Genomic DNA, 27,543 nt, shown 5'->3' with positions numbered 1-27,543 from the left:
TTTTTGTATTTGTTTGAAATGTTGTGCTTTTTACATGTTACATGTTTAAATGCATCTGTATACCAAAATATCTTGTTGTATCTGACACTAGCTGTAATTTTATTCTAAATACATGCAAAAAGACCAAAACAAGTAAATAACCAAATCTCCTCTGTCATGGTCGCTATTCACTGTACTTTTTATTTATTTTTTAGCATATTTTTACTTAAATATACAGTATATATAATATTTTAAAAAGAATATATTAAAATATTAATTAGTAATATATTTAAATATATTGTAATTTCTTTTTAGAGATAAGCAAATAAATGTTAAATAAATACATATAAATAAATAGATGTATTTATTTTTCTTGGACTACACACACCTCCACTGAGATTGAAAAAGCAACTACCGGTAAATCTTAATTTTCTGGGAAGATTAAAGAAAGCAACAAATCTACTAATTGTTTTCTTATGTATCTTTTTTTAAACACTTTTAATCTATATTGACATATATTTTGTGTTCTTTTTTTATGCTGTTGTTTTTTGTGAATGTTTGAGAACCTGGGAGTGAGGCCTACTAACAAAAAGTCGTTGTTTCGCACAGCAGTAGCATATAATGGCAATAAGGGCTTTAACTTAACTTAATATGTTATTATTATACTGTAGATTTACTATGATCAAACAATAGAAACCATCGTAGCCTACTAAAATGCATGCAGAAGGATGAAAGAATATCAACTGCATACGTAATGAGTTGCAGTTGCAGAGGTCTTTAGGTCTTTAATGCTTCTATTTCACATTTTGTCGCAGTAAAGCACTAAAGGATTAGTTACATTTACAGAATGTACTGGTGACCTACACTCAACGTTGGTCAGGTCAAGAGAGACGGAATGTTGTCGTGTCAAATGGCCTCTGTTTTTCTTCTCACATTGCATCACAGCCCTAGTGGTAGATTTTGTTTCTACCGGAAGTGTGTGCTGGTCGTAAAGTTCTTGTTTATTTTCTTACAGTTATTAAAAATAGTTATCTATTGCTGTGTAATTTTAAAGTTCGTGTACATTTTCAGATAAACATATATTGTGCTAGTTCCATGACGTTTATCTAATCTAATATTGTGTCTCTAATGTTTTATGAGTATAGGAACGGTGTTACAAGATGTTACATCATGCGAGTTTCCACACGGACATTTTTATTGGCTGGACAGTAACAGCTCATACAGAAACAAAACCGTCTAGCAAAATCCGTCTATGAAATTCTGCTCACTTTGGCTTCTGCATAGGTTTTCTTTTCATTGTTGTTATTTGAAGAGTTACACGGGAGGATGGGAGTGCCTAAATTTTATCGATGGATATCGGAGCGGTATCCGTGTCTGAGTGAAGTTGTCAAGGAGCATCAGGTGAGCTAGTTTGGCTAAATATAACAGGCCGCACAGAGATCATTTACAGCTGTGTGAACAGAAGATCAAACCTGGCACAAAAAAACTTAGTTTTACTGTCCCTCCACCATAAATATGTTTTGTGTAGAGGAAATGTTATCGTTATGTTTTATCGGCATTGTATCTGTACACTGTGATGGTTGTGTCTTTAAATCTAATGAGCTGTGCTGTCTAAATATACATCAGTTTAAGTATCATAGGCGCTTTCGAACGAGCTACAAATGCTACACATTCAGCCAGCTGTGATGAGGAGTTACAGGTGCAAGTGATTCAAGTACCCAGTCTGCAACATTTATGGACCTTTTTCGGAACGCCCCTTTGAAACCCAAATTTGCTCCCTATCTTGGCAGCTCAATAGGTTTTGAAACACAGCCTGTATTCTGCTAATTAATAACAGCAATTGTTTTGTAATTTAATGCATTCATAATTTTGCATTGATTTTTTTCTATTTTTATTTATAAAAAAATTATAATTTTACATTTAAACTTAATAAAATTATAGCGGATTTGGGGACTTGTGACTTATTGGACTATATACATCAGTGTTATTTATACTAGTATTCATTTTTAAAAATGTAGCATTTAGGCCTATTTTTAGTTTTCATTTTTTATATAATTACATTTTGTAATAATTGTGTTATGTGCTTTTATCATTTTTATGTTTATTTTAAAATGTTATATATAGCTTTAACTAATTAATTTTTACTTAAGTTTTAGTAAGTTTAGAAGTTCAACTTATACTAGTATTTATAGTACTTATACTCAACTAATATTTATATTTTATTTAACTTTTTTAACTTATAAAACTATTTTTAGTTTTAGATCAACAATTGAGTTTATATCTATCTATCTATCTATCTATCTATCTATCTATCTATCTATCTAAAGCTATTTCTGAAATGACATTGTATTGCTCATGACATTAGTCATGTTTTGTCAAGTTTACACCAGCCAACTCGTGTTCTCTCCCTCATCACAGATCCCAGAGTTTGACAACCTATATTTAGATATGAATGGGATCATCCACCAGTGTTCCCACCCCAATGATGAGGATGTACACTTCCGTATTTCTGAAGAAAAAATATTCGCTGACATATTTCACTACCTGGAGGTGCTCTTTCGCATCATTAAGCCCAGGAAAGTGTTCTTCATGGCTGTCGATGGAGTCGCACCCAGGGCCAAGATGAACCAGCAGCGTGGGAGAAGATTCAGGTACAGCAAAAGACCCGTACAGAGTATATTGAATATAGACGGAACACGGAAATATGGAAGGCTGCTTTTAGGATGTTTCTGGTTTTCTGACTGGTTATATAAAAGCATTTTTAGTTAAATTATTTTTGCATTGCTTTTTACATAGATTGATACTAGTGTACAACTAACTGACTGCTAGTGCAGATAAAGTTTGGGATCAGTAAGAAAACAAAATCAGCGAGGATGCATTAAATTGATAAGCAAAGCATGTATATTCCGCTCTATGCCAATGCTCTCCGCTCAATAGCTCGCAGCCACTTACGTACTACTCACACTCACTGGTAAAACGACGTTCGCTCAAATCCCACCGACATGAAATTTCTCTGTACTATACGTCTTGCTGTTTGTAATAATTTTCTTGAATTCAAGTCTCAATTACAGAAGGCCTGTAGATAACAGTTACATGATGTTAAATGGCAGAGCAAACTTAATCCACATCGACATGATCAGATGCTTTCTTAAAGGGATAGTTCACCCAAAAATGAAAATGATAATTTACTCACCCTCATGTCGTTCCAAACCCATTAGACTTTCGTTTATCTTCGAAACACAAATGAAGATATTTTTGATGAAATCTGGGACCTTTCTGTCCCTCCATCGACAGCTGCGCAACTGCCATTTTTTCGCTTCATAAAGAGATCATAAAGCTAATCCATATGATTCGAGCAGTTTATTTTCTGAAGGGATTTGACCGCTTTATATGATGAACAGATTGAATTTATGCTTTTATTCACATATAAACATTGATCAGCGAACATAAACAGAAGCTCAACCGAACCTGCTTGACACGTAAAAACAAATCTCATTGGTTTTTGCGGATGTTCAAACATACTGCGTAACACGAGAATGAACCTCATTGGTTCTCGCACGTCAACCAAACATGCTTGAGCTTCCGTTTACCACAACGGAATTTGTGAGTTAATAAACGTTTATGTTAGAAAAAAGGCCTAAATTCAATCTGTTCATCATATAAAACGATCAAGTCTCTTCATAAAATTTGGACGAAACCGCTCAATTCATATGGATTAGTTTTACGATCTCTTTATGAACTTTTTGAAGCATCAAAGTGGTAGTTGTGTAGCTGACAATGGAGGGACAGAAATCTCTCAGATTTTATCAAAAAGATCTTGATTTGTGTTCCGAGGATGAACGAAAGTCTTACGGGTTTGGAACGGCATGCGGGTGAGTAAATGATGACAGAATTTTCATTTTAGGGCTGAACTAACCCTGTAACTGTTGTTTTCTCACCGCTGTCACTTTTGTTGCATGTTTTTGTCACACTAGCAGTATACTGGTATTTCAAACTTCTTTTTACCCCTAATCAAAGAACAAAAAATAACTTTGCTGTGAGTATATCACAAAATTAATCTTTGCTAACTAATTTTCTCCACTCTCCCATTCAATTTCATCTTCTTCATTCTTAACTTTGATGTTTACTGTGCATTTATGTATAAGGTTCACAACTTTATTAAAACAATATTTGAACTCCATTATCTTAGACCTACTGATTATTTCACACATTCTCGTACCAGCATATCACAAAGGGCTTTTTGGGTCAAGTGAGTGGCCCAGAGCGGACCGATCGAGCGGAGGGAATATTACCGCTCCACTCCCATGTTCTGAAAGACCTTTATAATTTGATAAAAGATTTCTATTTCTAATAAGTGTTGTTTTATAAGCTATATTATAATAATAAATGTTTTTTGAGCACAGAATTAATGTGTGAAAATGTAATAACTTTTGTCTGTGTTTTAAAGGTCAGCGAAAGAAGCCGAGGATAAAATCAAGAAGGCCTTGGAAAAGGGTGAAGTTTTGCCCACAGAGGCCAGATTTGACTCTAACTGCATCACTCCTGGTTTGTGTGCATTTTTATCACTCTCATGCTGTTGTGTCTCATAATAGTGATGTTATATACCATTATTTGTCTATCATTGTATAGGAGGATACATAAGAACCTTAAAGGCATAAAATCAAGAAGATTAAGATCTCATTGAAATGTGGATTGGTTGGTCTGGTGTTTTGTTATGGGAGGTTGTTCTGAGAGATCTGTTTCTCTTGCTTGACCATTGTAGGAACGGATTTCATGGCCAGGCTACAGGAACAGCTTAAATATTTTGTTCACAACAAACTGTCCACAGACAAATCATGGCAGGGAGTGAACGTGTATTTGTCTGGTCATGAGGTGAGTGACAAGACTTCAGAGCTGTGTGTCGTGTGTGTTTCTGTGACATTCTTCTGATTCCCGTTTCATCACAGACCCCTGGTGAAGGAGAGCACAAGATCATGGAGTTCATTCGCTCTGAGAGCTCCAAACCGGGTCATAACCCAAACACAAGACATTGCCTTTATGGTCTGGATGCTGACCTGGTGAGTACAGTTGTGTATGATAGAGAGAATTCAGCCATAATCATAACGATTTTGTTTGTATTGATTTTAAGCTGTTTTTTTCTTTTCTTCTTGCTCTCTTTTTTTTGTAGATAATGCTTGGCTTGACCAGCCACGAGCCTCATTTTTCTCTCCTCAGAGAGGAGGTACGCTTCGGAGGCAAAAAGGCACAAAAGAGGTATGTGTGGCATTATTTTCACTGTGTCAAGATGAAAGTTTATTGTGTTCCTTTTATGAGTTTTTATGGTCTGTAGGATAACAGCTCCCGAGGAGACGACCTTTCACCTGCTCCATCTCTCCCTCATGAGGGAATACATTGACTATGAGTTTTCAGAGCTCAGGGTGAGAAAACAAAGCTAAATGATCATGACAAGTCCTCGTAAACAACATACTGCCTCAGTTGGCAAGATGTCAAGTGTAATATGCTGTGAAAATCATTTTATGCATACATGTATTTCCATCAGAATAAGATCTCGTTTGAGTATGACCTGGAGCGGATCATAGACGACTGGGTTCTGATGGGTTTCCTGGTGGGGAATGACTTCATCCCTCATCTTCCTCACCTGCACATCAATCACGATGCTCTGCCGCTGCTCTATCGAACTTACATCAGCGTGCTGCCCAGTCTGGGGGGTGAGTCAGTCCACCAGCCAATCACAGCGCATGTGACTTTATGTTGCTGTAATACTGAAATAGTGCTCATCATTGTCGTCTCCATCAGGCTACCTGAATGAAAACGGTCATCTCAACCTTACCCACTTTGAGAAGTACCTCGAGAAGTTGTCGGAGGTGAGTGTTTGGTATTTTTTTCCACAAAGTGTCAATGCATTATCAGTCATGTACCACCCAGTATTATTTTCACAGTGAAAAGTTGAAGTTTTAAAGTTCTCCACACTTCCAAAGGCCATAGAAATGATTAAGAGGATCCAACCTTGAACTACTTATAGACATATGGATAATCAGTTGACTTCATTTCTACAGGTTCTGATTGATTAGCAGTTCAGATAATTCTTGCATCTTCTGAACATGGTTTTCTGTTCTTTATGCTAATGTGGACATTATCTTTGACACACTACATTTGTAAGTGACTAACATGGGTCAGACCCTCAGTCACCTCTCAAATACAGACATCGCCTGCCACATTAACTCCAGACTAGATGCATCAGATTTAAGAAAACTATGATTGCATAGTAATAATATAAAAAAAGAGGAGGGAATTGTAAATCCACCCCTTCAGCTCTTACTCCATGTCATTATCCTCATCTCTGTTCTCAGTTTGATCGTGAGCACTTCAGTGAGGTGTTCGTGGATCTGAAGTGGTTTGAAAGTAAGGTGGGGAACAAATACCTGAACGAAGCAGCCGGGCTGGCAGCCGAGGAGGCTGATGTCAAAGCCTTGAAGAAGAGAAAGGTGAATATTAGCAGCATGCAGCCAGACTGATGACACACCCAAACACACTGTATGAGGTGGTTTTTATTCCTCCTTATATCAGCCTAATTTTTCTATACACATTTAAAATCATGAAAGCAATGAGCCTATCCTTGTTCTAAGGATACCATGGTGTTTTAAAGTAACCTTGCAGTGGAATAATGTGCTGCTGCTTTTGTCCCATGAGTCATATGCCACTGTTTCTGCTTTCACCATTTTTGTCTCCTCATAAATGGGGCTTTAATTAATGAGTGCAGACTGCTCTTTTCATATTTGTGTAGCTCTAGAAAAAAAATAGTGATGCACTAAAGTTTCGGCAAATGAAAATACTGAAATAGATTTTTTTTTTTTTATTGTTTTGGAGGGGTGACATTTTTGTCTGAAACAACACTGCAGTTTAATAAGTTTTAATTTGGTTTTGGTAAAAAAATCATTTCGGTGCATCACTATAATGAAACTGGATCTTTTTTATGCATAAAAAGTACAATAAATGTGGTTCATACATCTAATGTGCTATATGTATTGAGTATTATGAAGCCATATGATTGCATTGTGGGACAAACTAAATGAAATTTCCATGTGAATTTTTTTTTAACACAATAAAGTAAGTCATACAGGCTTGAACAAGATGAGGATAAGTTTCAGAATAATAACAGAGTTATTTTTGAGTGGTTCCTTTGTTTTTAGTCTTCAGACGACTCTCTCTGTCTTTCCGCTCTTGATGGAGTCAGAGAATCTCACAGCACTCCAGGAAGAGGTACACAATCCCACACCCCAAATTCATTACTCTTGATAATTGGTCTAGACCATGGTTCCTCAAACTCGGTCCTGGAGGGCCACTGTCCTGCAGAGTTTAGCTCCAACACTGATCAAACACACCCTAACAAGCTAATCAATGTCTTCAGGATCACTAGAAACTCACAGCTAGGTGTGTTTGATCAGGGTTGGAGCTAAACTGTGCAGGACAGTGGCCCTCCAGGACGGAGTTTGAGAAACCCTGATCTAGGCACTGGCTAGCACTTTATTTTATAGTCCTGTGTATGGACTAGGTACTAATCCTGAGCAAGCAGACATTTAAACACATTTTAAAGCATTGAGCTTCTAAATAAGGCTTAATATTTCCCACAATGCACTAGAAGGCACAGAGGAGGATGGTGAGGATGATGACATGTTTGAAACAGAGTTTCGACAGTATAAGCGCACCTACTACATGACCAAGATGGAGGTTGAAGTCGTTTCAGAGTGAGTCTCCATTCATTTTAAAATTGGAAACGATAGATGATGTATGATTTCTCTGTGCATTTGAAAATGAACGGTTCTGAAAAGTAACATTTTCTCTGTGTTAATCTTGCAGTGAGTTTTTGGCCAATCAGGCTAAATGTTACGTGGAGGGAATCCAGTGGATCTTGCATTACTACTACCATGGAGTTCAGTCTTGGAGCTGGTGAGCTAAAAGAGAGTGAAAAAATGTAGTGAGTCGTGCTTAAAAGTAGTGCTGCACGATGTAGGTAATAAATCAAATAGCAATTTTCCCCCTGATAAAAAAATAAAAAAATAATAAAAACTGAATAAAACAAAATAATCCAGGTTTGCTCTGCTTTTTTGCAAGCTATATTGAATACACATATATATATATATATTTTTTTTTTATATATATATATATATTTTATATATATATATATATATATATATATATATATATATAAAAAAAATATATATATATATATATAAATAATAATTATAATACATAATTATAAAAATAGTTGTTGTTGCAGTAATTATTGATTTTTTTAAATAAAAAAATTATTATTATTTTTACAATTACTATTACTTAATAATAAATATGCAAATGAGTTAAAACAATATTGTAATACTTTTCTGTAAAATAAAAAGTGTAAGAAATTATATAATAATTATTATTTTACAACTGTAAAATTACAATACTAATATTTATTCATTCTTATCTTAATTTTTAAATGTGAAACCATCAAAGTTTTATTTTGTCAGAAAACCGCAGGGAACCCTTTAAAGCTTCTCTTTTGATGATACGTGCTTCTCATTACAAGTTTGGGACTTGGGAACTGAACTGTTCTGAGACAAACCCTTTGGAAGAGCCACGGATAATGAGCTGCTCACATGCAAAATAACATCATGCCACTCTTAACTCTGAAATGTGCAGTGCATATGTTCATTTGAATAATTCACAGCCGTTGCAATTTAACAATCGCATTAAGCCATATTGCGATTTCAGTTTTATTTAGATTAATCATACAGCCCTACTTAAAAGTATTTGGGAACATGTATTAAAGTCGGCATCTTCCCTGTTGTGATGTATATCCCAGTGAAATGGCTTCTTACTGCAATATTCCATAAAAAATAAGAGCGGTCAATTTTGATTTCATGGTGACTTAAATAAATTGGGTTGCTTTTGATCTGTTGCCTTTTAAAGGAAACTTGTGCTTCTCTCTTGTTACTACAGGTATTATCCGTACCATTACGCTCCCTTCCTGTCTGATGTGAGAAACATCGCTAGTCTAACGTTGACCTTTGATCTGGCCAAACCCTTCATGCCATTCGAGCAGCTCTTGGGCGTCCTGCCATCAGCCAGCAAAGACCTTCTTCCACAGGGTTACCAGGTGACGCACACTTCACGTCCTCGTCACATTGATGTTTGTTTGAAACTTATCGTCATTCACTGACAGTCTGTCCTTCACAGCATCTGATGACATCACTGAGCTCACCCATTGTTGAGTATTACCCTCAAGACTTCAAAACAGACCTGAATGGCAAACAGCAGGAGTGGGAGGCCGTGGTGCTCATCCCGTTTATCGACGAGGTGCTTTAAACATCTGCATTCACTGTGTATCTTGCCATGACATCTGTGTTGTAAATGCACTTTCATGACATGAATGTGTTTGCGTTCAGAAATGCTTGTTAGCTGCTATGGACCCCTACACTGATAAACTGACTCCATCGGAGAAGGCCAGGAACAGACATACGGAGTGTGCCGTCTACTGCTTTGATAAAGAGCTGGACTACGTCTACAGCTCCCCCCTGCAACAACTCTTCCCCAACATCGTTCACTGCCATGTCAGGTATGTCCTGCTCCTGCCGCCCACTCTGATGTTGAACCTGCAAGCCGACGTTACACACTTTTGTATTTGTACTTTACACTTGACACTTTATAGTTAGCATATTCTATTTATCATTTCTAATGATTATTTATTTATTATTACTGATAATAATAGTAATAAATTATGCATTCATTTTTATTATGGCACACTATTGTATTTACATTTACTCGTTTAACTTTACAATTAACAGATACATTTCAATTATTTATTTTGTTAATAATAATAATAAGCTATGCATTTAAATGTGATGTCACACTTTTTTTTACACTTGATACTATAATTAACATACATTGTTATTATTATTATTTATTATTATGTCACTCTTTTGAATTTACATTTTAACATTTTCAAATTAATAGATACATTTGGATTATTTCTATTATTTGTTAGATTCTATTGAGTATTTTTGATGATGTTGATAATAATACTTATAATAAAATGATGCATTCATTTTAAAATGGTGTCGCACTTGTATTTACATTTACACTTTACAATTAACAGGATACAATCTAATTATTATTTATTTATTATTACTTATAATAATAAATATATATATATATATATATATATATATATATATATATATATATATATATATATATATAAATAAATATAGCTGCAAGCAGCGATTACGGGCCCAAGCCGGTGGCACCGCCACCCCGGTTGCCTTTAGTTACACTAAAGGCACCGGGGTGGCGGTGCCCCCGGCTTGGGCCCTCCATCGCTGCTTGCAGCTATATTTATTTATATATATATATATATATAAAAAAAAAGCCGCCACCCCGTTGCCTTTCGGGTTCCTGTGCACGACGAGCAATAACGTAACCTGCTTTGACTGTCGAGAGGGCAATATAGCTTTATGTATCACTCGATTTTATTTAACCAAATGTTTTTTTAACAAAATATGTTATTTATCTGATTCATCCAACCCTATACTGCACTCTTTTACTAATACTATATTATATTTCATCGTTTTCATGTCTTGCCCTCAAACATATCTGTTTAATCTGCTTATTTTTAAGTTACACATAATACATTGATTGAAAAAGAAACTCAAACTTTTTGTTTATGGTAATATTATTTGATACAGATAGGGGTGGTGATGGCGCAATGGATAAGACACATGCCTTTGGTGTGAGAGACCCGGGTTCGAATCCACTGTGAGACACCAATGTGTCCCTGAGCAAGACACTTAACCCCTAGTTGCTCCAGAGGCGTGCGACCTCTGACATATATAGCAATTGTAAGTCGCTTTGGATAAAAGCGTCAGCTAAATGAATAAATGTAAATGTAAATGTAAAGAAATTAGTGAGACTGTGGGAGTGAGGGGAGGGTAATGACAGCCAAAGGGAGACAGAGACAGATAACTTTTGATACTAAAAAAATGACATCCTAACTTTGATAATGTTTAAATATACATAAAAATGCAGCCTATAATTAATTGAAATTAGTGTACTTTAAAACACTTGTTTAAAATAAAAAACACATTAATACATAGTATAAAACACTAGATGGCACAATTGTTCATAGTCTTTCTGCTCCCCTCCCCACACACACAGAATGGCAGGGGGAACTCTGTCAGAGAGAGACAAAACCACATTCAAACCAAAATATCTGACTTCCTGTTGGTCGGAGCTAATGACTGTAAATGAGAAAGTTGTCCGGCTCGATGTACACAATATACATACCAAGTTTTGTGACTGTAGGTAAAACTAACCCCCCGACTTTTGTCAAAAGTAACACACTTCCTGCTGCCAGTTGGTGGCGCTATAACTTTGACTCCCATTAGTTACATCCATGTGATCGCTCTCTTACAACAAACACGCTACTGAAGTTTCATCAAGATCAATTAATGTATGAAGACGTTATAACACATCGTGTTTCTCTTTTCTCGCCATAATTTCGTTTCCTCGCCACGGCCAAACCGTTCGAGATATCAAAAATCCGTCCGCAATTTAGTATCCTCAATGTCTTGACTTCATGCTGACCGAGTTTGGTTGCGATTGCATGAATTTTCTAGAAAGAGTGTTTCAAATTCCAGGGGCATAGGTTTTCATACCACCCACAATAGCCGACTTCCTGTTGGACTGGCGTAAAACTTAGAGCACGAAAGTTGTTCGGCCCGATGAGATCTAAATGTGTACAGAGTTTCATATTATTACATGCAAGCGTGTTTGATATACGGACAAGTGTTCGAATCCCATTCCAGGGGGCGCTGTCGAGCCCCCCTGCCACGCCCGGGTACCAGCTTTAGCCCGGCCCTGATGACCGCGGGTTCTGACCTGTGTGCAAAATTTTAAGAGTTTGAGCACGTTAAGAGACCCCAAAGTGCCCGAGATTTTGCACACAGCAGAGAAAGGGTTAAACTAAACTAGCCCCCCTCCTCACACACACACACACAGAGGGGCAGAGGGAAAATGCTCCAAAAAGTACACATTCAAACCAAAATATCTGACTTTCTGTTGGTCGGAGCTAATGACTGTCAATTAGAAATTTGTCCGGCTCGGGGAGATAAATATAAATACCGATTTTTGTTACTGTAGGTAAAACTAATACCCCATTTTTGACTAAAGGTGGCGCTACTTGGCCCCTTACCACGCCCGTTTCTGAAACTTTGCACAAGTGTACTAGGCAATAAATGTAAAGTGTCTGTCGAGTTTCATGCAATTTCAAGCATGCTAAGAGTCTCAAAAACATCAAAAAAGAATATTAAAGTTTGATGCGTTGCCATGGCAACATTATTTAAGATATCAATAATTCTTTCACAGGTCTACATCTGCCGTGTGTTTACATTATACAGATGAAGTTTGAAGCAAATCGGTAAAAATAAGAGGGTGATTTCAAAGCATTTTGAAAGTGACACACTTCCTGCTACCAGTTGGTGGCGCTATAACTTTGACTCACAATAGTCACATCCATGTGATCGGCCTCTTACAGCGAACACACTGCTGAAGTTTCATCAAGATCAGTTAATGTATGAGGATGTTATAACACACTTCCTGTTTCCAATATTCGCCATAAATTCGTTTCCTCGCCACGGCCAAACCGTTCGAGATATCAAAAATCCCCTCGCAATTTATCATCCTCAATGTCTTGACTTCATGCACACCGAGTTTCGTGGTCATCGGATGAATTCTCTAGGAGAAGTGTTTCAAATGCCAGAACATGCGTTTCCATACAACCCATAATAGCCGACTTCCTGTTGGACTGGCGTAAAACTTAGAGCACGAAAGTTGTTCGGCCCGATGAGATCTATACGTGTACCGAGTTTCATATTATTACATGCAAGCGTGTTTGATATATGGACATGTTAACTTTACAATTAACAGATAAATTCTAAATATTTCTAGTTATTTATTTTTGTTAATAATAATTATACCTCATGCCTTCATTTTATTTGGTGTTTTGTATTTAAATGTATACTATACACAGTACAATTAACAAATAATTCCTAATTTGTTTTTTTTATTATTGTTGTTAATAATAGTAATAAAAAATAATAAAAATACTATTATTAATAATAATAAATGCATTACTATGATTTTACTCCAGTTAAGACAGCCGCTTCACATCAATTCACTCTGAACAATGTCGACACTCGACATATTTACTTGTTATCTTTTGGAAATCTCATCCACTGTGTTTGTGTTTTAGGCAAACACCAATCCCGATGGATGCTTGGCGTGTCCCTCTGGATCACGTAGGGCGCAGGATTGACAGAGGAGCACTTTACTTCTGCGGCTTCCCCACCTTACAGCACATCCGTCATAAAGTAAACAATCCTCAAGCCCTCTGTCTGCAGCACTTATTATCCCAATAAGGGGATCATTGTCAGGTCATCACAGGATTAATGCAGATGTCCTGCTGTATTTCTCACAGTTTTATAAGAAGAAGAGTGGAGTATTGGTGTTTCAACAAAGCAGCAGAGGAGAGAACATGATTCTGGAGATTTTTGCCTGCAAGGAGATGGAGCAGGTGAGCAGTTTGTCCCCTCACACTTCTAGTCCTGATTTTGTTCAATTTGAATGCCTTATGTCGGACTGCCTCAGACACTGAACTACACTTTGAAGTTATGTTATTTCATGGTTATGTGGTAATGTGTGTGTTTCTCTTTATTGCAGGTGGAAGATGTTTCAGCACTGGTTCTTGGAAAGTCTTTGTTTGTGAACTGGCCCCATTTGATGGAAGCTCGAGTTGTAGCTGTTTCAGATGGAGAAACAAAGTAAGTTTGTTTGTTGTGTTGATGTTTCAAGATTATATGCTGTCGGATAAAGCTAACTCAAACTCTCCTAGTCCGTTAAGAGTGTGTCCCTCTTCGTCTGCAGGTTTTTTTTAGAAGAACCCTCAGGATCGCAGGTGTTGTATCTGGAGAACACTCTGCCGCCTATTAAAGTGACGCATCTGACTGATAAAGAGCAGAAGGAGTGGGTCAAAGAAGTGCAAGGCCTCTCAGAGCAGTATGCTGCCCCTTTTATTCTCATTATTTGTTACAAGTTTATCAACAAAAATATTATGTAAGTTATTAAACTGATTCATTCACTGATCATCTGATGTACATACTGGACATAGAAATTGAAACGGGAAAAGAGATTAGCTGGCTGATATGTGACTTCCAGGTGTGAGCTTTTTATCAGTCTACCCAGAAACAAAGTATGGTACTGCACAGATGCACAGATTTTAGTTTGAGACTCTTAGTAGCATATAAACTAGATATCCATACAAAAATATACATATTAAATAATTATTAATAATTTATAACTATATTTGGTACTAAATTGGTACTATGTAATACTTTAGTTCAGACAAGCATTCTGATCTTAAAGTCTCAATGTTTTCTAAAGCACTGTTGGAGACCAGTGTGGTAGTTATTATTATTTTTCAAATCATGGTGTCATTGATGATTTCTGTGGTTATGAAAATCTTTTGCTGTCTAAATGGTTGTGTTTTGTTCAGAATAAGCTACAAAGTAGACCACAATTTTATGCCAGTAGGCAAAAGTCTGTCTCTGATAACTATACTGTATAAACTAATATTTTTCAGTAACAATTTTAGCTTTGCATGTCCAGAGTCTTAGAAACTTTTGCATTTGTTTAATTCTGTCAGGTTGAGTGTGTATGTAGTGTTCATATATAAAATAAATATCTCTGTGTCTGGTTTCCAGCTTCACCAGACGTAAAGGCATTGTGATCAAAGACACTGAGGTGGTGGTTTACGCCCAGCTGCTGACAGGCAGGAAGTATGTCATTGGTCAGAACGGAACGGTCCATTTGGAAAAGCAGTTTGCCAAACAGGTCCTGCCCTTTCCATACCAGACCATTGTGAAGGTAAATATTCACACCAGCCCAAAAATATACAGCAAATACACTAGTCAAAAGTTTGGAGTAATTAAGATTTTTTTTATATATTTTTTTTTCAAAAGAAGTTTCTTATACTCACCAATCAATTTGCATTAATTTTACCAGAAAATATAGTACAAACGGTAATATTGCGAAATATTAAAAACAAAAATCCCAATTATTCAGCTTTGCTATGACAGAATTAAATTAATTTTTTACAAATATTACAATTGAAAATTGTAAAAAATATGATCAAATAAATGCAGCCTTGGTGATCTCTCATGACCTCATATATCTTGATGGGTTTTTTGCACTCCAGGATATCAAAACCTTTGATTCGTCATTGGCGCGCTTCAAAACACTGGAGGAGCTGTTTCCCCTTGGAACCGCTGTCTTTATGGTTGGAAATCCATATTACGGTGCAATGGGAGATGTAAGTACAGTTTTTTTGGTGCGCTCCAGTCCAGACTATCTCCATGCCAGAAATGAAGGATGTTTTGTTTGCTTAGGTGCAAGATTCTAGTGATGTCATCAGTGAGGGACGAGTCAGAGTGGTCTTCTCTGTACCATGTGAACCTCAACTTGATGCATTAATACAGAACCAGCATGTAAGTCTTGAGTCTGTCAAGATGACCCACTCTCCTATACTCTCTGACTGAATCGTGTTGTTCTTCAGTTTATTTATATTTAGGGGCTTTCGCACCGGAGGAACCTTTTCATAGTTCCTAGAACTATTGGCGTTCCGCAGGAACTAGAAACGATTTTAGTTCTAGGAACTCCTTTTTGAGGAACTAATTTAGCTCCTACTTCAGAGTAGGGTCTAAACCAGCAGTAGGAACTACCAGTGACGTTAGTGTGTGCTGATTGGCCGAACGCACGCGAAACACCAGCACCCGCCATTTTTAAAGCTGTGTAAACACACAGATTATAGCCTATATATTTACTCACAAAAACAAGCGTGTTTACGTCACTTCAGAGTTCCTACTGGCGGCGCGAATGCAACCAGGAAAATGGCCATTGGGCAACCATTAGTTCTCGGGGAACCACATTGGTGGCTAGTTCCTATAACTAAGTTCCTAGAACTACCTGGTGCGAAAGCCCCTTAATTAACACTGTACCTTTGGTCTAGGTCTTCATACTGCTTTTATTTTCAGATTTTACCAATAGTCTTTTATTTTCATTTAGAAATATTCGGTGAAGTACTGTCCCGGGTACGTGCTCGCCTCTCGCCTTGGTATCACCAGCTACCTCGTCTCAAGGTTCTCCGGTAGCATCTTCATCGGACGAGGATCCAAAAAAAAGTCAGTGGAATTCAGGTTTTGAAAGAAACAGTGCTTACTTCGTAGTTTATATTTTATTTCATCATTTCAATTTACTCCTTATACAGTGCTTTGCAAACGTATCCAAATATTTAACCAATTTTAGATCCTAGGTTTACATTTAATATCTGCGTTATTTGTCAATTTTATTTAATCAAAGCATCTGGGATTAGTTATCCTTCTAAAATGTATCAATTTTATCGCACGCACGCACACACATAATTTTGGACATTTAATTGTGCAGCTCATTTCCCTTTTTTTTTTAGATAGATGACCACTGATTTAATAACACTGTTAAATGTAATTTTTAGCAGAAGATGATATTCAAAATGAATATAAATTGTTCACACTCTATATATAACAATCTATCATGTCTATATTGAGTTGCAGCATTTAAAAGGATTTTAGTTTTTAGTGTTTGATTTGTTTTTTTGTTTTGTTTTTTTGTTTTACAATAGCATACGATTACAAAATCGGTCATTTTATTGGTTATCGATCACAATTTTAATATCCATCCTCAGAATTTTATTTTAATTATTTAATTAACAACACAATACAGTTTAGTCTAAAAATGAATGGCTTCTGAATGAATTTTGCACTTTTTCCAGTCCTCATGGAGAGCAGAAAGTCAATGTTGGCCTTAATCTCAAGTTCAACAAGAAGAATGAGGAAGTTCCTGGCTATACCAAGAGGACAGAGAAAGAGTGGCTCTACTCTTCCGCTGTAGAGGATCTCTTGGCTGAATACTTAGAGAGGTGTGTATGCGTATTTGAGGCCATGTGTGTGTGTGCCTGTGGTTGCACCTGTTTTTGTGTGAATATTTTAACAATTTCTTGTCTTTGTCTCTCAGATTTTCAGAGGTGTTTGACTTCATAGCACGAAACAGTCACGATGACGTCTTTTACGAAGATGACGTCTGGCCTGGAGTGGATGAAAATGGGTGAGGTTTTAATCTGTTTTAGACAAGCAGTAGTACATACATTTTCAGACTTGGTGGTGACTGTTTATTATTTGTGATTCTTTGAATGAAAAGGGCTGAGAAGATCCAGGAGATCCAGGGCTGGTTGAAAACCCATCCGGTCAGCTCCACCTCCCGAGCGTCATGTGATCTGCAGATCCTGGACGGCGGCATTGTGGAGAAGATTGAGGAGGAGCTGGAGAAAACAAAGGTGAGGATCACATACAGACCTCTAGAACCTCAACAATCACCGTTGTTGTTCCTGTCCTTATGTTGTTGTTGTTTCCTTATGTTATATCTCTGGGTGACAGGCAAAGAAGATGAACAAGAAAGTGCGGGTCACCGTAAAGCCCCATCTGCTTTTTAGGGTATGTGTGTCACTGTATACATGTTTGATATATGTGACATGTTAATGATGTCTGTATACATGTATGATGTATGTGGCATCAATATGGTATGTATACGACACAAATGTCATTAAAATCAAACATTGAAATATATTATTAATAGCATGAACTGCAACAATATAGCAGTTTGTGCCTAAAATAGCTTATAGTGAATAAGGTAATATGCATGTGTGTGGATTTTGTGTGTACCTACTTAACCATATTTTGGGGACAAAATTTTACCCAGAAGTGAGCTAAACCTGACGAAACCTCCCAAAACTTAGTTTTTGTTAGGTTTAAGGTGTGGCTTAGGATAGGGTAATTAGGTTATAGTATGTATAACTAGATCAATATAAAAACAATCAAACTCTATGGAATGTCCACATTTAGATATACAAGTAAACGTGTGTGTGTGTGTGTGTGTACAGCCTCTGGAGCAGCAGTTCGGTGTTATTCCAGATCCTGATGCAGAGTATCATCTGTTTGACCGCGTGGTCAATGTGAGAGAGAGCTTCTCTGTTCCACTTGGCCTTCGAGGAACCGTCATTGGTATCAAAGGAGGTAAAAGCCAACACAAACTCTCTGGCATCCTTCTGCATTTGGTTTTTGTTCCTCATTGTTTCCTTTTCCTGGTCCATCAGCTGAACGCGAGGCTGAAGTTCTGTATGAAGTGCTGTTTGATGAGGAGTTTGCTGGAGGACTCACTGTCAGGTACAGAAGTTATTGCTCTGAATGGACAATGCAAATTCAGAAATATTCTTTATATAATGCATACACATACTAGTCTACTGTTCAAACGTTTGGGGTAAGAAAGTGTTTTTATTCAGCGTGGCCACATTAATTTGTTAAAAAGTGACAGTACAGTTATATACAGTGTTACAATGGATTTCAAGTAAATGCTTTTGTTTTAAACTTTCTATCAAAGGATTCTGAAAAACATGTATCACGGTTTCCACAAAAAAATATTAAGCAGCACTACTGCTGGAGACCAGAGACTAGAGTAATGGCTGCTGAAAATTGTACTGTAGTAAAGTGATTGTAGTGAATCATTGGCCATGTTTACACCTGGTATAAATATGCGTTTTGGTCGATCGGATCACAAGTGGATGATGCTAAATACAGACTTACACTGGGTGTAAAAACGTTTTGAGCTTGACCACTTTCAACCACTTCCAGAGGTGGTCTAAAACGCATTAGACCGGATTGCTTTCGTAGTGTAAACGCTCATGTGTTCGAATGACAACTCTCCGCCTACTGACCTAACGTGTAAACATTATGGGAATTGCGCTAGCCAGATGGGATTTTAACTTTTGGATTTAACTTGGCTGGAGACCCAAGTTTGGTTGGAAGACGAAAAACTTGCCAAGCACAATGTTCTCTCACCATTCCCTCAAAGCATTCGGTGTGGTCTGGTGGCTGTCAGATGAAAAGAAATCTGCTGCTGTTTTTCTGATGGAGATTTTGCCTGCTGTTGTCAACGGGCACGTTCGTATGTAAATTACGCAAGCTTATTTTGTCCATTAGATTGAAAGATCTGAAAAAATCCATACATTAACACGCTCATAAACCCTCCCCCTGAAGAAATCAGGACAGAAGTTGTTGAAAGTGGACAAAAGAGACCGATTAATACACCAGGAGTAAACGGGAATGTGTCTCCCTCTTCTACTTGTGATCTGGTCGACCAAAACGCATTTTATAACAGATGAAAACGGAGCCAAAGGCAAGTAATTTCACTTGGCAGCCATCTTTTAAACTCATTTCGGGCAGCTATTTCTGTCATGCAAGTACAGCTCTTTAAATGGAGAAACATCAAGTTCTCCAAAGCTGTTCACCAAGCTTATGAATAAATATCCAATTTGAAATTCTCATGCATCAAAAAACAAATCAAAATCATGACAAAAAAAAAACAGATTTTTTTCAGGCTGGACCAGCCAATGCGCATATGCATTCATAAGCACGCTTCTCAGAAAGGCAAGCTACAGTGACACTGTAGACACACTTTCTCCCATTCATAGTAATATGAGCTGTCTGTCTTTGTACATCTAAAGGCTTTGACTAAATGTGTGTGCTCTGTGTGTAGGTGCTCTCCTGGACGTGGCTATCGACTGCCCCCCAGTGCCTTAATCAACCTGAGTCATGGCAGCAGGAAGGAGCAGGGCTCACACAAACTCACGGCCATCGTCAAACCCCAGCCCTCATCCTCATCTTATGTCACACACAAGAGTCAGCTGGGCGGCCTTAATCACTCGCCACGCTCACCGTTTATACCCACGCAGGTGATGGCCAAACATTTATCTCTCATAAGCAGGCCCTCGTTGAATCTCTGCTAGCGAATAGGCCACTCCAGACTAACTAATCGATTTTTAATGGGTGAAGATCTTACTTTATGCTCCTTGTGCCCGAGTCCAATATCTCTGAAGCATGGTTTTAACTCCTCTAGGTCTTAATATTAAGGTGTAATTATATTACAGTCCTTAGAAAGTAGAAGTAGAAATCTGTGCAGTGCCAACAGGTTCCTCTTCAATAATGCAAAGAGAAGTATGTTGTTCAAGTGAGGATAGTCTGACTGTGTTGAATTTCCTATTGACAGCAGCAGAATGGCCGACAAAGTTTCAATCTCAGGACTGACTCTCAGGGTAACAGAAACTCTCCTCACAAAGGCCTAAACCAGAAAAACCAACACAAGGTATGAAGGGTGTGAGGTTAATAGGGCTTTCTGCTCTGTGGATTGTCCATAATGCATTATAATATTGTTGCTTGTGTGTTCCTGTAGGGCTCTGGTAATGAGAAGGAGTTCAGTAATGTATGGCAGTCTCTTCAGAGTTCAGGAATGCCCCAGAAACCACCAGCTCACTGGCAAAATAATGTAAGTACTCTCTCTTACTCTGTGTGCATGTTTGTGATCAGTGTTATCGTTAACTAAAAAAACCAAAAAAAAAACATTGAAGTTACTTGAAATAAATTAACAGAAATAAAATAGAATATAGAAAAACATTAACTTGTTCGCACCAGAATAACCTTTTCATAGTTCCTAGAACTAATGATGGAAGTACTCTCTTTTTGGCGTGTTCGCACCGCAGGAACTGGGAACGATTTTAGTTAAAGGAATGCCTTATGGGGGGACTAATTTAGCTCCTACTTCAGAGCAGGATCTAACCCAGCACAATAGGAACTACCAGTGAAATAAGTGTACGCTGATTGGCCGAATGAATGCGAAACACCAGCACCTGCCATAAAAAAAAAAAAAGATTTAGAGATTATACAGATTATAGCCTAATTACTACAAAAACTAACTCTATGAACATGAAAAACAGTGATAGATGGGCCTCTCAACCTTAACGCTGACGAGAAAATTCAACACAACTTTGAGGCGACCAAGCGTATACCATCTTTGTATAACAGTATCTAATAACGTATTCGACAGGACTGTTAAACAGATTATAAACTAATGGAGAATAGGAGCACTGTTTGCTCAGGCTCTGACATTCTAAGTGCCGTCAAAATAAATGTCCGCCGCGGCACCAAATTAAAAGTCACAACAATAAGCACGGCTTATGTCACTTCAGAGTTCCTACTGACGGTGTGAATGCAACCAGGAAAATGGCCCTCGGGGAACCACACTGGTGGCTAGTTCTTATAACTACCTGGTGCAAAGGCCCCTATTGTTTGTTATATATGATGTATGACATTTACCTGGTGTTATTTGTGACAGGATGGGAAAATCTGTGGACCAGTGCCACATCAGCTCCAGCTGGAGGGACAAAATAAACCGAGCCAAGGCAGCGACCCATCCAGCAAACTTGTATGTTTTCATATTTCATACACACCGCGCTGTATAATTCAGCTTTCAAGCTCCATCGTCTGGTCACTGTCACTAGTTACACATAATGATCTTTTACAGTTCACCTTTATACAATATCTTTTATTCTAATGTCAGTTTTTCTTTCTAAATACTTAATAAGTGTATTGATTTTGCAGGCCTCAGGTGGCAGTATTAGACTCCTGAAGAGAAATGAGGATCTGAATACAGCTCTCATACCGGGACCTTCAAATAAGGTACGGTCATTTGTGGTTTCTGAGTGGAATGTTGAAGGGATAGTTCACTCAAATTAAAATGGTCATATACTCGTCCTCAGGCCTGTATGACTGTTTTTTTCTGTCAATGGGAGTTAATGGTGTACAACATTCTTCAAAACAAATAGGGTAAATTAATGGTGAAAGAATTTTTATTTTAGTTAATTTAAACTAAATTTTAGTTCACTTTTGGGTGAACTATTTCTTTAATGACCTCCTTGTATACTGGGTTGAAAAATGTTAAGATATTATAAATCAAAAAGCCACCAAGACCCAACCCCATTATCCGTTCTTTGCTGCCCATTCAACTCGTATCTAAATTAAACTGACTGCTTGACTGACGATTACTGCCACAACCATCTAAAATAAATACATTTTCCTCTCGCACACTATTGCCAATGAGTCATGCAGCAGTGATTAACCTTCTGCATACCAGTTGTACCATGCCGGCCTAATCTTGCAGACTGTGAAATTAATATGAAGCAACACTTTAAAATACATTTCTTTAGCTATGATAAATGCTGTAATTTATTTATTTGTTTACAGGCATCTACTGAGTTTGAGGAGCTTTTAGCCAATCTAAAGATCTCCAAGGATCCTGAGCCCACCCAGCACCATTTGCCTAAAGAGCCCAAGAACCAATCAGGAGAGCCTCTTTCACCACAGTCCTTTGCCATGGTGCGCAGTCCATGTTTCTCACATTACTATTTTAGGGAATTCTTCTCCAAAAAAAAGTTTTAAAAAAGTTTATTCAATGTCTTAAAATGTTTTTTCTTTTCTTTGAGCAGAAGGGAACTCTGGTGTTGAAAGAAATGTTGAAGATTGACAGCTCTGGAACAAGCTCCGCCCCTGATTCCATTTCTGGCGGCCAGAATTCAGCAAACCCCAACAGCCAACTGCAGAGCAAGAGACGCTCCAGCAAAAAACTAGGTACTGCATGTGTCCAGTCAGAACCAGAATCAGTCAGATTTTGGGCTATGGAACTGTAATTCAGTAACTAGATGTTTAAATTTTTATACTTTGAGATATGCACAGGGAATAATTGTGGGCTTTCTCTGTCCCTTAGCTGCTCGGATAAACACTCCTCAGGCTGACGCCCCAGCTCCGATTGCGGCTCCTCTTCCTCCTCCTCTGGCTGGACAGCCGCCCCTCATGCCCAGCATGGCCACTGAACTCGGGCGGGTATGCATGGGGCTTGGGATGGGACCGCCAGAGTTTGCCTTCCTCCGCAACAGACAGGTTGGTCCATTTCACAAACTTCACCCACATCTGTCTAGTCTTAAGGATTGTGTTTTCAAGTAGCACAGGGATTCATGCAATGAGGTTAAACTCAAATAGAGATAGAATGAGAAAGATTTATTTGCAATATAGATGAAATTATAGTGTGCTGTTTACAGTTTAAGAAGGACAAGAACATTAAAATAGATCTGCAAAAAAAAGAAAGCCAATCATAATTCAGTTATATTTTTTATGTAGATAGATCTTTACAATAACCAACCAGAAATTTGGAGAAATTATAAAAAAATATATAATTTTTGAATAGAATAATTTGAAGTTTTTAGCCATCAATGCGACCTATTTTTTTTTTTTAATGTAGAGATCATTTTTTCTTTTTTCCATCGCACTGTAGCATTTTGAACAATGAACAGCAGTTGTGACAAATATCAGTTGTAGCTAATCAAATACTAAGACAAACATGAGAATATCAGAGTATGTGATCTTAACATACATGTGGTTTCTACTTTTTGTGTACATTTTTAATACATTTTGTTGTTTTTGCACAAAAGTTTCTTTCTTACGTTAATTTCATTCACAAATTTGTCCATACGCAATGTTAGTGAACCTCCTCATCCATATTTCCATCTCGTTTGCTCTTTTTCTTGTTCTGTAGAGTCTGACAGTGTGCCAGGTGAAGTTGTCTAATGGTCTGCTGGTTCACGGCCCTCAGTGTCAGTCTGAAACTGAAGCCAAAGAGAAAGCTGCTCTCTTTGCCCTTCAACGATTGGTAAATGTCACTGTCAATTGTCTCATCAAATTTGCTCATCAAAACATTGAAGAATTCAATATATGATAGTACTACATGTCTTTTCTCATGGTGTGATCGAGTATATGCTTCATGAGCAGGTGCCTCATGGAATACAGTATTCATTTTTAGTGCTTGTCGGTCTTTGCAGAACTCGTTGGGTTCATTCCCACTGCCTCCTCCCATATTCCCTGGAGTCCAGCAGATGAGGCCTCTTGGGCCTCATCCCTCCATGTTTGGTCAGCCAGCAGGTCCGAGTCATTTCATTGTTGGTTTTCTGTTAAATCCTGTTCTTTTAATGCAGATGCCCTTGCATTTACACTTGTTCTGATGTATTATTTACACAGGTAGTCTTCTGATCCCCCCACAAGGGTTCGGACCTCTTCATTGGGGAATGCAGTTTCCCCACCAAGGGCAGCCGTTCTATGGAGGTACTTTTCCTGGAGCACGGGGCCCTGTGCCATCAGCAGCCAGTGGATCCCACAACCAGTTTGTTCCCCTTCAGGTGAGGTCTTCTTAATAGCGTTGTCAAAAACTGATTTTTTCATACATCTTGATTCTGAATATTTGATGAACACTAATAAAAGCTGTGCTTTCTCTTCTATCTGACATCAAGCTGACTCGCTTTTGCAGTTTTTAATTAAATGGTTTATACAGTTTGTTGCACACTGTGTTTGTAAGCCTTTTGTCACAGACCCTTAAAGGTCTCTGCAGTTTTCTGACAAAATAAAAGCTTGAGGGTTTACCTCTTGCAGGGGAAGAAATTAAATTAACTACTGTAAAATAATTAGGTTGCACTTTATTTTACAGTCCTGTTCCCCATGCACATACTATGTACATACTAGGTACTAACCTTGCACCTACCCCTAAATCTGACCTTAACCCATGTAGTTACCTTTATTACCTGTAGTATTTTACTTTGCAGTTGTATTATAATAGTAATATATTTCTTTCTTCTTGTTTTTATAATAATAATATAATCCACCTCAGAGCTATCAGGCAAATCCGTAAGGAAATACTGTTAAAATTGTTAAAATCTGTATTCTGCCAGCTAAAAATGTCTACCAGCACACCATCTCTTGTCCACCAAATAAAAGTCATGTGGTTTGACCAAAAATCATGTGGTGCAACCAACATGCAAAGAAAAAAAAGAAGTAAAACCTTGATATTTTCAGAGGTTTCACCTTGACGCATATGAATTCGTTTGATCTCTTTTTAGTCTGGGTTCAGGTTATAAAATGTCATGTGGTGGAACAACCCAAACAATTTAATTTATACTTCTGAATGAATAATTCTGTATATTTGTTGGAAGTTCCTATTTACCTTAAACCATATTTAAAAGCATTTTAGATATGCAGGATGTTATGAAAATGTTGTTTTTTAGTTAATGGTTATACCACATGATGTTTTTTAAAGTTGGTAACCTGTCTTGAGATTGGTATGAAAGTTTTTCATAATCATATGAAACTAACATGAATACAAAGAGTATCATGGACACTCTTATTTGTCATTGACCCCTTTTAACCTCATATACCACTTTAGCTATAACTTGCCATTGTGTCTTTTAGGTGACCAAGAAGCGAGTTTCAGGCAGAACCAAGAACCAAGAGGCAAAGCAAGTGTCAGGCAGCTCAGCCTACGCTGGTCAGACCCCGGGCGGTGGACCGGCTGCTTCTGCCTCTGTCACCTCATCTGCCCCCAAGACCCCCCCACCCATCAGCACCCATGAGCCTGCAGATAAGACCACACCCAAGACGCCCAGGCAGAACGCCAATCCTCACACGCCTGGGTCGGCCTCCAAGCGGAAACACAGGAAACTGGCAGTCAACTTCGAAGCTGCTAAAGTGACAGACTGAAAACCTTTACACGCACTGTCCGTCTCTCTTGATCACAGTTAGAGGAGAAAGAGCGAAATGAATCCAGACTTTTCATAGCAAAAACAAGATGCAGTGTTCAGTCTTCATGGTCAGACAATTTATTTGTCACTGGCACCGAGTTAGTTTTGTATTCGTTTTAGTTGGCATGTTTTGAGTGGAGGAAGTGGTGGAATTTTATTGGTATTGATTAACTGCACCAAAATGATCATAGAATCATGAAAGGGGTTTTACATTTACCTCAGCTTTTTTTTCTTTCTTTCTTTTTCCTGTTGTATTTTGACCCGATTTCAGATCTTCAAGCTTTTATCATGTTCACTGGTTACTTTCTGATGCTGGATTTTAATATTCAAAGTGCAATAATTCGTTTTGTAGGCGGGACATTATGCACAAGGAAGGAATAGAATGTGGCAAAATTGCTGCGATACACCATCTGTACTGATATTAACTCGTGGATCTAGTTTCAGGGGGTCAAAATAAGCCCTGTGCTAAGCAGACAGAAAGATTTGACAGAAGCACTAAAGCAGGTGTTAAAACCAGCCCATTATGTTCACCCAGCCAGGAAGCACACTGATTTAAGCAAATGTAATATCTGTGGTTTATTGTGTGTGTACATATTAGACTAAATGTGGTCAGGCAGGGGATGCAAACGTAAACACAATTGCCTTTCTAATAAGATGTTGCTTGAATTGTCTTTTCAGATAGATTGTGGACATTGGTTTTATTTTTGTATTAGCCTACCTTTAATTTCCTGGGGAGATGTTTAAGTTCTATGATTTTAAAATGAATTTTGTGTATTTAGATCTATGGATTTTATATGCACCATTTTACAAAAGGGATAAATAACAATTGTTGATATTTCTCTTTGGAACTTTGCTGGCACCTTTTTGTTTTCATCTTCTTTGCATATTTGTATCTTACCAGATCTCTTTTGTCTGAGTTTTAAAATGTTAAAAGTATGTAAGTAAAACCTTTTATTTTTAATGACATTTGAGTTGTTTATTTAATGACTTCAAATCAGAATGACAAAAAAAAGAGTGCACCTCCTTAACAGGATGTGTGCTGTAAATAGACATTTTGTTATCATAATAAACATTTTGCTATCATAATGCCTATGATGTTGGGATAATTATGGTTTCTCAGTGGTGTTTTTTTTTATGATTTTAAAATTGCACATGCTTTCTTGGCGTATAAAGTTGTTCAGTCATGGCAAATTGTTAACAAGTTCGAGCAGCTTGTTAAAAAAAAACACCATGTTTGAGGCATGATTGTAGCTTGTGTCTCAAATGTTAGTCTTTTCCAGTAATGTTAACCACAGACTTTATTTTGCTCATAAAAAAATAATTCTGAAGTTATTCTGGGAACACATGGCTCATAAATGTTAATAACTGCATAGCTTTGATTTGTTACAAGAACATACAAATTTATACACAAATAACGAAGTGTACATATGAATCAATCGTTAATCAATTACTCACAATATTTTTCATGAATTTAAAGTCGTCTTTGCTTTTTTATTGACATTGTTCTCCAAACAGGTGCCTTGGTCTCCTGGCAATGAATTAAATTCCCGCTTGGACCCCAATAAAAATGACTTATCCTCCCAAAATATCTACACAAAAAAGATATGAGCTTTGGAACCGCATAATAGTATATACTACACCGACTACCTTTATCATATCTTTCTATGGCAGAAATAGCAAGAGTAGTAGGCCTATGTGGTTCTGAACTCAGCAATAGAGTGCACAGCGCCCGCCCCCTTTTTCAGTGGCGCTGAATGAAATATAAAACAACTAATTTACAAATGTTGATTATATATATAAAAACAATATTTATTGTAAAATAAATCAGCTCAATTACGTCATTCGTACTTCAAAAAGGAGTGGGCGGAGCTAAAGAGCTTGGTGTGATTTTCTGCAAAGTATCATGGGTAATGTAGTTTATCCACCAGGAATTA

General features: G+C 37.5%; 1 protein-coding gene across 2 annotated transcripts; it reads left to right on the top strand.

Moving 5' to 3' along the window:
- The first annotated feature begins 1,144 nt into the window (after nucleotides 1–1,144).
- Nucleotides 1,145–26,573, top strand: xrn1 (5'-3' exoribonuclease 1). 2 transcript variants are annotated; one of them, XM_079614019.1, is made up of 42 exons: nucleotides 1,145–1,380; nucleotides 2,398–2,630; nucleotides 4,427–4,524; nucleotides 4,742–4,851; nucleotides 4,926–5,036; nucleotides 5,147–5,232; nucleotides 5,309–5,396; nucleotides 5,519–5,687; nucleotides 5,776–5,843; nucleotides 6,330–6,464; nucleotides 7,170–7,239; nucleotides 7,619–7,724; nucleotides 7,837–7,926; nucleotides 8,962–9,118; nucleotides 9,199–9,318; nucleotides 9,408–9,577; nucleotides 13,271–13,388; nucleotides 13,496–13,591; nucleotides 13,738–13,838; nucleotides 13,942–14,073; nucleotides 14,778–14,940; nucleotides 15,272–15,385; nucleotides 15,462–15,560; nucleotides 16,138–16,253; nucleotides 16,880–17,026; nucleotides 17,122–17,211; nucleotides 17,305–17,440; nucleotides 17,541–17,597; nucleotides 18,044–18,176; nucleotides 18,257–18,326; nucleotides 19,696–19,891; nucleotides 20,206–20,301; nucleotides 20,389–20,481; nucleotides 21,328–21,417; nucleotides 21,594–21,671; nucleotides 22,236–22,367; nucleotides 22,478–22,619; nucleotides 22,756–22,928; nucleotides 23,581–23,694; nucleotides 23,864–23,963; nucleotides 24,060–24,217; nucleotides 25,281–26,573. In XM_079614019.1, the coding sequence occupies exons 1-42, from the start codon at nucleotides 1,306–1,308 to the stop codon at nucleotides 25,566–25,568; spliced, it is 5,118 nt and encodes a 1,705-aa protein (XP_079470145.1). In that variant the 5' UTR covers nucleotides 1,145–1,305; the 3' UTR covers nucleotides 25,569–26,573. The 2 variants fall into 2 exon arrangements, with proteins under 2 accessions (XP_079470145.1, XP_079470146.1); XM_079614020.1 differs by having other exon boundaries at nucleotides 1,164–1,380; nucleotides 20,209–20,301.
- The last annotated feature ends 970 nt before the right edge of the window (nucleotides 26,574–27,543 follow it).

This window comes from Phoxinus phoxinus (genome assembly GCF_949152265.1).
Source record: "Phoxinus phoxinus genome assembly, chromosome: 5".
Lineage (NCBI taxonomy): Eukaryota > Metazoa > Chordata > Actinopteri > Cypriniformes > Leuciscidae > Phoxinus > Phoxinus phoxinus.
This window is presented reverse-complemented; position numbering and strand designations above follow the sequence as displayed.